At 47.7% G+C, this 10,850-nt stretch overlaps 1 protein-coding gene across 1 annotated transcript; it reads left to right on the forward strand.

Moving 5' to 3' along the window:
* The first annotated feature begins 1,508 nt into the window (after window positions 1-1,508).
* Window positions 1,509-3,639, forward strand: LOC134677241 (uncharacterized). The gene is made up of 2 exons (XM_063535674.1): window positions 1,509-3,490; window positions 3,588-3,639. Exon 1 carries the CDS (start codon window positions 1,509-1,511, stop codon window positions 3,345-3,347), a length of 1,839 nt encoding a protein of 612 aa, XP_063391744.1. The 3' UTR covers window positions 3,348-3,490; window positions 3,588-3,639.
* Window positions 3,640-10,850: the final 7,211 nt, after the last annotated feature.

Consider the following 10,850-nt stretch of genomic DNA (forward strand, 5'->3'; position numbering starts at 1 on the left):
TTACTAATTAATGAATTCTATAAAGGTGTACAAATAATGATGTATTGGGACATTTGAGACACCAATTTTGTTCAAGCAATACAGACCTTTAAGATGTATGGTACTTAAATCGCTTTAAGAAACATTTGTATTGATAATGATCAAAAATGACGTTAGCGCCAAACGACATACCGGCCGTTTTTCTTTGAGATATAAATTATATTATTAAGTATTTTGTTATGAAATGATGTGTATGTATCTTTAATAAACATGAAAGAATTTTCCGGTGAATTATATCGTGTGTACTAGGGGGTGTAGGGGGGGGTAGGTACGTAGTTCAGGTGTGCGACGCTGGGCTTACAACGCCTACTCCCTCAAGTCTATCATACACGTCCCCGTCGGCCATGGCTCTGCCGCCGCAGGCCATGGCCGAACCCATCCCAATCATGGGGTGGGTCGTACACCCTGGTAATGCTGGTGGTCGGTCGGGCGTCGCACATTCCATCTGCCCCGGACCACCAGTAGCTGAGTATGAAGGCGACGTCGTAACCCGTGAGGACCTGAAAACCCGAACGGAGTACGACAAACTCTGGAGAGTCCTGTAAGGCATGGCTAGCAATATGATTTCGATCAAATTGCTAGCTATGCTATACGGACCTCAGTCATAACCCGTGAGGACCTGAAAACCCAAGCGGGTTATGACACACTCTGGAGAGCCCGAATGGCATGGCTAGCAATATGATTTCGATCAGATTGCTAGCTATGCTATACGGACCTCAGTCATAACCCGTGAGGACCTGAAAACCCAAGCGGGTTATGACACACTCTGGAGAGCCCGAATGGCATGGCTAGCAATATGATTTCGATCAAATTGCTAGCTATGCTATACGGACCTCAGTCATAACCCGTGAGGACCTGAAAACCCAAGCGGGTTATGACACACTCTGGAGAGCCCGAATGGCATGGCTAGCAATATGATTTCGATCAGATTGCTAGCTATGTTATACGGACCTCCCGGTTCCGCTTAAGGTGTAGGTGACTTAAGCGGACTATACTCACCTGCCTGCGTAAGTCCTGCGCAGTAGAGCGCCGTAAGCGGGGATGCAGGAGTCCTGGGGGCCGAGGCCTGCAGGGGGTCGGGGTTAGTTATCCCCTGTGGGCCAATATGCCCTTTTTGGTCCGAATTTCCGGCGAAACGGTGGCCCTGCAACTAGCCACTGCAGGGTATTGGACACGCGTCCCGTACGGTCGAGGTGGTACGGTCCGCAGGCGAGGTGTGGGGAGGGGCGTTCTCTGGGAGGATGCCAGGGGCTCGGCCATGCTGACGGGGCAAGGGCGCGTGGAACCACTGGGAGAGATAGGATCGTCTCTCTCAGCCACGTGTCTGCAGCTCCCGATGTCGCGCATGAGTCTCACCTCTACACACCTATACCTCTTGGGTATTCCTGGTGTCCAAAGTGACATCCCCAAAGGTGCGGGCTCCATGGAGGGTGGGAAGCTCGAGAGGTGAATTTTCTTACAATTCAAAAATGGAAACAACAAGATCCCAAACCCCGCGGGTGCCGGAAGGGAAACCGGAAGGCGCCCCAACACCGGAGGGAAACGGCGCAGTTTCGGCTGTACCCGGAACCTCCACCCAACACAACACTACACGAGGAGACGGAGCTGTCCCGATAGTTCCTCCCTCCTCATCACGTGCTTACAGGGAGGAACAAACAACCCTGCCAAGCACCACTACACACGGCGCTGTCCCGACAGTACCGACACGCTACACACACCAAATGGGAGCTGTCTCGACAGTACCCCCACAAATCAGACACAACTCACCCCGTGGTGGCGCTGTCTCGACAGCACCGCCTCGGAAGGGGCAGCCCGCAGCAGGGATTAGAGCCGCCGGGAAACCAAAGGCACGCAAACCTGCTACGTGGACGCCCAAACCAGTAGGTTCGGTACCACAGCGTACCCAAGCCCTACTGCCAACACCGGGGACATCCACGGGCACTGTTCCGACAGGAGGGAAACCCCCTGCCACGGAGCAGACCCCAGTGATGGAACCAGCGCTGGACCCCGTCTCTGCTCAGCTGGAGGCGGGCTGGACCGTTCAGGTGTCCAGGAAGGCGCGGAGGTGGAAGCCCAATAAACGGGTGGAAACTCCCGTGCCCCCGCCTCCCCCTGTTACAGCTGCGGCTAAGCCGCATAAGCTGAACAAGAAGCAGAGAAGGAAGCGCAGAGAGAGACTAGCAGCTCTCAACACCGCCCCGGCGCCTCAACAGAGCGTCTCTGGGAAGGGTCAGGCGCAGGCTGCAGCTGGTCCACCAGCAGCGAACCGTGCCCCTCCCCAGGAAAAGAGGGCGAAGGGGACCAGGGCCAAGAAGGAAAGTAACCAGGGTGCCCGGTCTTCTGCCAAGAGGGCCCGACTGGATGAGACAATATCTCCCAGAGGAGAGCCTAAGAGGCAGAAGACTGGACCGCCTGGTGAAACCCCCCATGCCGATTATGCAGAGGCGGCAAAGGCTGACCTGCTGGTGGCGGTAACTACTGCCACCTCGGGACACCTGACCTCGCAACAATCGGATGAGGTCCAGAGGCAGCTGCTAGCCCTGCTCTCGCAGGAAGCTAGACAGCCCACCTCAAGCCTTCCCGCAGGCCCACTCTTCAGGGGCAAGCCCGTATGGGCGAATGGCTCCCTCAGATTGTGGTGCGAGAACCAGGCTACGCTAGCATGGCTCAAGCGCAGTGTGGCTACCATCACCCTCGATGAGGGGGAGAAGGTGGTAGTCAAGCGCCAGAGCGAGGTACCCAAACGAGTACGCTGCGGCATCCTGTTCCCGGGTGTCTGGGAGGACTTTGGCGAAGTAGGCCGAGCCCTCCGCTACCAGAACCCGTGGGCGGAAATAGACCGCTGGCTGCTCAACCGGCGAGAGGTGCAGGGAACGGAGACGTTCGCTGTGGTCAGTGTGCCGGAGACAGTCGTGCAGCCCCTTGTGAGCCGCGGACGCCGGCTCGGCTTTATGCTGGGTTCGGTGTACGTGAAGTTTGAGGGGTCACGGGGCAAATTCAGGGAACAACCGCCCCCTAGCAGCACTGTCGCCATAGATGGCGCAGCTGAGGCACCTGCCGAGCCCATGGACACTTGCGTGACGACGCAGGCACCTGTTGACGAAGTCCAGGAGCCTGAGTTGCAGGCCCCAGCGCAGTCTCCTTCCGTCCCCGAGAAGGACGAAGAAGAACTTCTTCGTGACTCCTCGGGGAGTGAGGGGGAATGCGCGCAGGGGCTGGGCAAGCTGGCCATCGGCAAGGAGGAGGAGGAGCCGATGTCGGCGGAGGAGGGCGATCCTGGTGGAGGAACCCCCTTCGCCCATTGGTAAATTCCTCCAAGCCAACCTCCACCACAGCGAAACCGCAACGGCTCAGATCCGGAAGTGGTTGGAGGTCAACACAACAGCCGTAATTCTGATCCAGGAGCCGTGGGTCAGAAGGGGCTCTGTTTGCGGTCTCCGTAACATAGGAGGTAAGCTAACAGTCTACTCGGGTCCGGATAATCCCCGGGCCTGCATATACACAACTAAAGATATACATGTGCAACCTCTAACGAGCTTCTGTTCTAGAGACGTGTGCGCCATAAGGCTGCGCGGGGCGCAAGACACCAGCATGCAGGAGATGGTCGTAGCCTCCGTGTACATGCCGGAGGCGGACGACCCACCACCGCACGACATGACAAGGCTGGTCAACTACTGCGAAGAGGCGGGGCTCGAACTCATCGTGGCAACCGACTCGAACGCACACCACCCCCTATGGGGCATGGATACAGGTAACGAGAGAGGTAAGAAGCTTGTCGAGTACCTATTTACCACGAACCTCAACCTCCTTAACACAGGTTCGAAACCAACATTCATAAACAGACGCAGCAGAACAATCATTGACCTGACCCTAGCATCTGAAGAAGCATCGAAACACATCTCAGGCTGGCATGTATCGGAGGAGGTGTCATGTTCAGACCACAGATGGATTCGATTCGACATTCAGGTAAAAACATTCACAGCAGTGCCTAGAAGGGACCCACGCAGGACTAATCGCGACCTGTACACCCTGCGTCTAAACACAGTACTGGAACAGCAGGAGGGTCCCCTGAAGATAGTAGGCATAGCTGAGATAGAAGAACAGGTAAGCACCCTTACAAACACCATCCTGGATTGCTACCATCAGGCATGTCCCTTAGCTACCCCATCAACAAGAAGTGGAAGGAAGAACAACTGGTGGGGACCTGAGCTGGAGAGACTCAGGGGCAAGATGAGGAGACAACTAAACAGAGCTATGAACACTGGCACTGACGAGGACTGGGATAACTACAAGTCCACCAAGGCCAAGTACAAAAAACGACTCAGGTACAGAAGCACAAACTCATGGCGCAAATTCTGTACAGACATTGAGACCACCATGCAGGCTAATAGGGTAAGGAAGGTTCTCTCCAACAACTCAACCATAACCTTGGGATCCCTACGTAAGCCTGACAACTCTCTCACCAACTCACCGGAGGAGGCGGAACAGGTCCTGGTGCAAACACACTTCCCGGACTGCGTGATATCGCACCCAGTAAGTTGGGAGGAGGAGGAGACCACTCCGTCGGAGGACGAGTGGCAGCAGACACATGAGGTAATCAGCCCGCAGCGCACGCAATGGGCCATAAACAGTTTTGACTCCTTCAAATCTCCAGGAATGGACGGGATCTTCCCTGCGCTACTTAAGTGGGGCGGGAGGCATCTCACTTTGAAGCTGACCACCATTCTGCGCGCCTGTCTGGCTCACAGGTACGTGCCGAAGCGGTGGAGAGAGGTCAAAGTCATCTTCATACCGAAACCAGGTAAAAGCGATTACTCAGATCCCAAATCCTTCAGGCCCATCAGCCTGACCTCATTCATGCTTAAAACCTTGGAGAGGTTGTGCGATAGGCACCTGAGGGAGAGAGTGCTGAGTAACGTGCCCCTGCATCCCAACCAACATGCCTACAGCCCTGGCAAGTCTACAGAATCGGCACTTCATGCAGTGGTAAGCAAAATTGAGGTAGCGATTAAAAACAGGTCCATGTGCTTAGGAACCTTTATAGACATAGAAGGAGCCTTCGACAGGACTAGGTTCAGCAGCATTGCAGCAGCACTGGTAAGACATGGTGCGAATACAGTCATGACCAAATGGATAAACAACATGTTGAGCCAGAGGATCATAAGACTTGGGACAGGCGAGACACAGCAGGCAGTAGTGGCAAAGGGATGCCCCCAAGGGGGAGTTCTATCGCCACTTCTATGGAACCTAGTGGTGAACGACCTCATAACAACATTAAACAACAATCACTATTACACAATCGGCTATGCTGACGACATAGTGATACTAACAAGCGGCAACCACTCAGGTACGGTATGCGATGTTACCCGCTCTGCACTAGCCATCGTGGAGCGCTGGTGCGTTAACAACGAACTCACAGTCAATCCTCGCAAGACGGAGCTGGTAATGTTCACCAACAAACGCAACTTGGGAAACTACCACCTTCCCAAACTGTTCAATACAGAACTCCAACTATCGGCAGAGGTAAAGTATCTAGGGGTAATACTTGACAACAAACTGAATTGGAGTAATCACCTAAATGGCAAAATTGATAAAGCTACAGTCGCGTTCTGGCAATGTCGTAGAATGGTGGGTAGAACCTGGGGATTAACTCCTAGGCTAACTCTATGGCTTTACCAGGCAGTGATAAGACCAATAATAAGCTACGGCGCGATAGTATGGTGGCCACGCACCAAACTATCCACTGTTGAGGCTAGACTACAACGACTCCAGAGGTTGGCCTGTATGGCGACAACGGGCTGCATGAGGACAACACCAACCGCGGCCCTGGAAGCCTTACTGGGCCTGCCGCCGCTGCACCTCTTCATACAACAAGAAGCGCTGGCTGCGGCGGTACGTCTCAAAAAATCTAATCTCTGGAGACCGCCTAGGGTGCCACACACCGAAATCCTCTACGAGGCCATAGGTAAGGAACCGCTTATAGAAGCGGTGACTGACAGGATACCCAAGCAGTTCGTCTTCGACAAAAAATACAAAATACAATTACACGAAGAACCCCATGAAGGACTCAACCCAAGGGAGCTGAGAATCTTCACGGACGGATCAAAAACAAGGTCAGGCACTGGCGCTGGGGTTTTCTCAGAGGACCTAAACATACACATCTCGACACCACTTGGTGCCCATAACACAGTCTTCCAGGCGGAATGTATGGGCATTATAATGGCAGCACACGCAATCGTCTCAAGGGAAGCAATGGACTACCCCATCCGCATACTCTCTGATAGTCGGTCAGTACTACAAGCTCTACAAAGTTTTACTTTCACTTCAGGGCTAATTTACGAATGTCACAAAGCTCTGTCAGAGGTATGTACCACCAATGGCGTAACTCTGCAGTGGATCAAAGGACACAGCAACTCACGAGGTAACGATGCAGCCGACATCCTGGCGAGAGGAGGCTCGGAACTGAAGGTGGCAGGACCTGAGCCAATCCTACCTCTGCCATATGCCTGGCTCCGGAACACGCTGCGACACAACACCAAGGTAAAACACCAGCAATATTGGTCTAACCTAGGCACATGCAGGCAGGCGAAGGAAGCCCTCCCGACACTCAACCCCAATCTGTCGCGGAGGCTTCGACAGCTGAAGAGACCACAGCTCCGGCTTTTAGCTGGGGCAATAACTGGACACGCCTCATTTAACAAACACCTATTAACCCTACGTGTTACAGATAGCCCCCTCTGCAGAGCATGCATGGAGGCAGAGGAGACAGCCGCCCACGTCATTCTCGAATGCCCAGGGGTGGCAAAATACCGGGCACAACACCTCGGCTCACCGGGGTCTCTCCCAGAAGTCGTCGGCAACATTAAGGGTCTGCTAGGCTTCTTGGTGGAGTTGGGTTGGCAGGAATAGTGCAGCCATCCCATCACGCAAAATAGGCGCAATAATAGACGTCGAGTTGCGGAAAACAAGCCCGCGATAACCTACACTGAGAGAAAAATACTGTTGATCTAACAATAAAACTTTAACGCCACACAACCCACATTGTTACATTGCTATTGAGTTAACGTTTTTATTGTCACCAGTTTATTGTTGATATAACAACGTTCTGCAACAACTTTTACAATTGTCCAGAACACAATGTCTATTAACAATGTATACAACGTTGTCATAAAGTCAAAACAAATTTTGTGATTAATTGTTGTCACTCTGACAACAAAAAACTTTGTTAATTTGACAGTAGAACTGTGTCACTGTAGCAATGTGTACAACGTTGTCATATAATCAAAACAAGTTTTGTGACATATTGTTGTCAGTGTGACAACAAAGATGTTGTCGATTTGGCTGCAAAACTGTGTCACTATAGCAATATTTTGTGTGATAAGCATATATTGTTGTCAGTATGACAACATAAATATTGTCGATTTGGCTGCAAAACTGTGTCACTATAGCAATATTTTGTGTGATACGCATATATTGTTGTCAGACTGACAACATAAATGTTGTCGATTTGGCTATACAACTGTGTCACTATAGCAATATGTTGCGTGATACGCATATATTGTTGTCAGTCTGACAACATAAATGTTGTCGATTTGGCTGCAAAACTGTGTCACAATAGCAATATTTCGTGTGATACACATATATTGTTGTCAGACTGACAACATAAATGTTGTCGATTTGGCTACATAACTGTGTCACTATAGCAATATGTTGTGTAACACGCATATATTGTTGTCAGTCTGACAAAATAAATGTTGTCGATTTGGATATATAACTGTGTCACTATAGCAATATGTTGTGTGGCACGCATATATTGTTGTCAGTCTGGCAACATAAATGTTGTCGATATGGCTACATAACTGTGTCACTATAGCAATATGTTGTGTGGCACGCAGTTATTGTTGTCAGACTTACAACATAAATGTTGTCGATTTGGCTACATAACTGTGTCACTATAGCAATATGTTGTGTGACACGCATATATTGTTGTCAGTCTGACAACAAAAATGTTGTCGATTTGGCTGCAAAACTGTGCCACTATAGCAATATGTTATGTGACACGCATATATTGTTGTCATTCTGACAACATAAATGTTGTCTATTTGGCAACGGACGGTGTTACTGTAGCGATACATTGTGAGACACACTAAATATATTGAATATATTAATATAAATATATTAATATATTCAATATATCGTCAGGTGACAAGCAAAAGTCACTAAAAAACAATTACTAAAAAAAGAAATAAACAAAAATCGACCTTCTTTTAGTACTAATATGGTTCACTATGGCTATGAACTTGTGGTGGTAATTAGTGAGTTTTGCTTGTCACCTGGCGATATTATGTGTGTCGCACAATGTATCGTTACAGTGACACAGCTCCGCTGCCAAATAGACAAGATTTATGTTGTCAGACTGTCAACAAGATATACGTGTCACACAACATATTGCTATAATGACACAGTTTTGCAGCCAAACCGACAACATTTTTGTTGTCAGAGTGACAACAATATATGCGTGTCACACAACATATTGTTATAGTGATACAGTTATGTAGCCATATCGACAACATTTATGTTGTCAGAGTGACAACAATATATGCGTGTCACACAACATATTGCTATAGTGATACAGTTTTGCAGTCACAGATCTGCTGTAAAATTGACAACATTTTTGTTTTCAGAGTGCCTCTTAACACAGGTATTTGTTATTTAAAAAGAGGCGGCAACACACAATTGTATAAGTAATTCTAAAACCGAATAAACATTTTTTCATTTTCATTTTTAATTTTCAGTGACAACAATATTATATTATGTGTGTCTCACAATGTATTGCTACAGTGACACAATATACCTATATTATGTGAGAGCAAGCTACTTTTTAATATGCCAGCAACTGTAATTAATACCAATAACATGTTGCTAAGCTGTCCACACTGATCTGTAAACACAGCATTTAGTTAGCTATTCCAACAAATCTGTTGGTGCTACCCTATCAATAGTCACTCACTCTTCAGACTGTCATCATAGCGATGAGAAAAAGGCAGCTTAAATTATAAAATGTATGAAAAAGTATTCTTCTAAAATCATGCAAGTTGTTTAGTTTTGTGTTATGCCTTAGATATGAACAATACTTAATACATTTTTTTTTAATATATACTTTCGAAAATAGCATTATTCATTAAGGTACCTAATAAACTTTTTAAATCTGACAGATAAATAACAAACACTAAATAGCCTTTAATCCTGAATGAGAGCCTGAATCTACATTATCAGACAGTGAAATAAACAAAATATATATCTTGCAATATTTTAAAGGATTATTCATAATTTTAGCTGCCATTTTTTTATTGCTATAGCTATAACAGCGCTTTCTGTTCATGGATACAACTACTAGCGCAGACAAGCGGAAGTCTCTTTCTAGCAGAAGAAGATAGAAAGAGAATTCCGCTTGTAAATTGTAACTTACAGTATATTAACCTTATAATATCGGCCCCTGAAGACGTTTGGTAAGGTAGGCACAACTGGTTAGTTGCAATAGATAGCTAAAATACTATGTTTACAGAGTTGACAGCTTAAAACAACGCGACGTTATGTAATGACTAAAACAATTACTTACATTACTAGAAACTATTTAAATAAAACAATTAATTGGCGGTGATTAAAAAGAAATTTGCCCTCGATGTTTATGATAGGAGGGAAATGCAAAAATAGTGAATAAAACATTAACTTGTACATTCATGTGTATTTATTTCAAAGATACTTTTACTAATCACTAAGTAATTAAGTAACAGCAGTTGAGGCTCCAGGCCTCTAGAAAATAACATAACATGGTCCTTTGTTACATGTACCTACCTACAATATTACCGACCTCAAATAACAGCACATTCAAAAATAAAAAAAGCGTTTTTTGGACCACTCTAAAGTCCACATAGATAATAATAATTATTTTCTTTATTAAGGCTCCGGCACACTAAAAAGCAAGGCAGAAACAGCGCGGGGTGGCGCAGTTTGAGAGCTGAGCTGAGTTGAGCGACTTGCGACGGCGGCAGCGACAACCATAGGTGGGAACGAAAGGTCCGATCGCTGTTTCGCTCCAACCTATGGTTATCGCTGCCGCCGTCGCAAAGCACTGAATGTCGTGGCCGAGCCGAAAGGGTTGTTGCTAATTGAAAAACAACGGAAACGTATGAGCTGAGTGTCAGCTTTAGTTTATTTAGAACATACATTTGCGTTATTTTCCGGATTGGGTTGAAGTTATACAATGACGTCAATGACCCTGTGGGGCCGCGCAAACTGTCATAATGGCTGTAGTAAAGCGGGTCAAACGCGGTTGCGGACAGTTGCGCTTTTAAGGGTTGATTTCCTGCTAACGCTGGTATCGGTCAAGCGTACCAATAAACAATGTTGTAGGTATGGGACACCGCACAGCGATACTCATGTCTGCGCGGCAGATCTATCAGCGTCGCTTTGCGGCGTCTCATAGAGCATTGTGTTTATTCCTGCATGTGACCGACGCGTCAGAGACCAACATCAGCGTGTATAGGAGGAATGTTTTATTAGTACAGCGGTGAAACTGCTTTCAATATGCCGGAACCTTTAATCGGAACAGTAACAGTAGTAATGAGTACACTTAATTACATTACAATGGCTTACGCAAAAAACATATTTCATAGTCAGCCCACCATGCCTCATATTGATGAGATTGCAAGGAAAATGATAATGCATAGTGTCATAATCAAGATATATGGGCTCATCTTCGGAAGGAGCTTCTTGATCACGGTATGCAAAGTAATGATCATCAAAGTTGT

Source organism: Cydia fagiglandana, chromosome 26 (assembly GCF_963556715.1).
Source record: "Cydia fagiglandana chromosome 26, ilCydFagi1.1, whole genome shotgun sequence".
Taxonomy (NCBI): domain Eukaryota; kingdom Metazoa; phylum Arthropoda; class Insecta; order Lepidoptera; family Tortricidae; genus Cydia; species Cydia fagiglandana.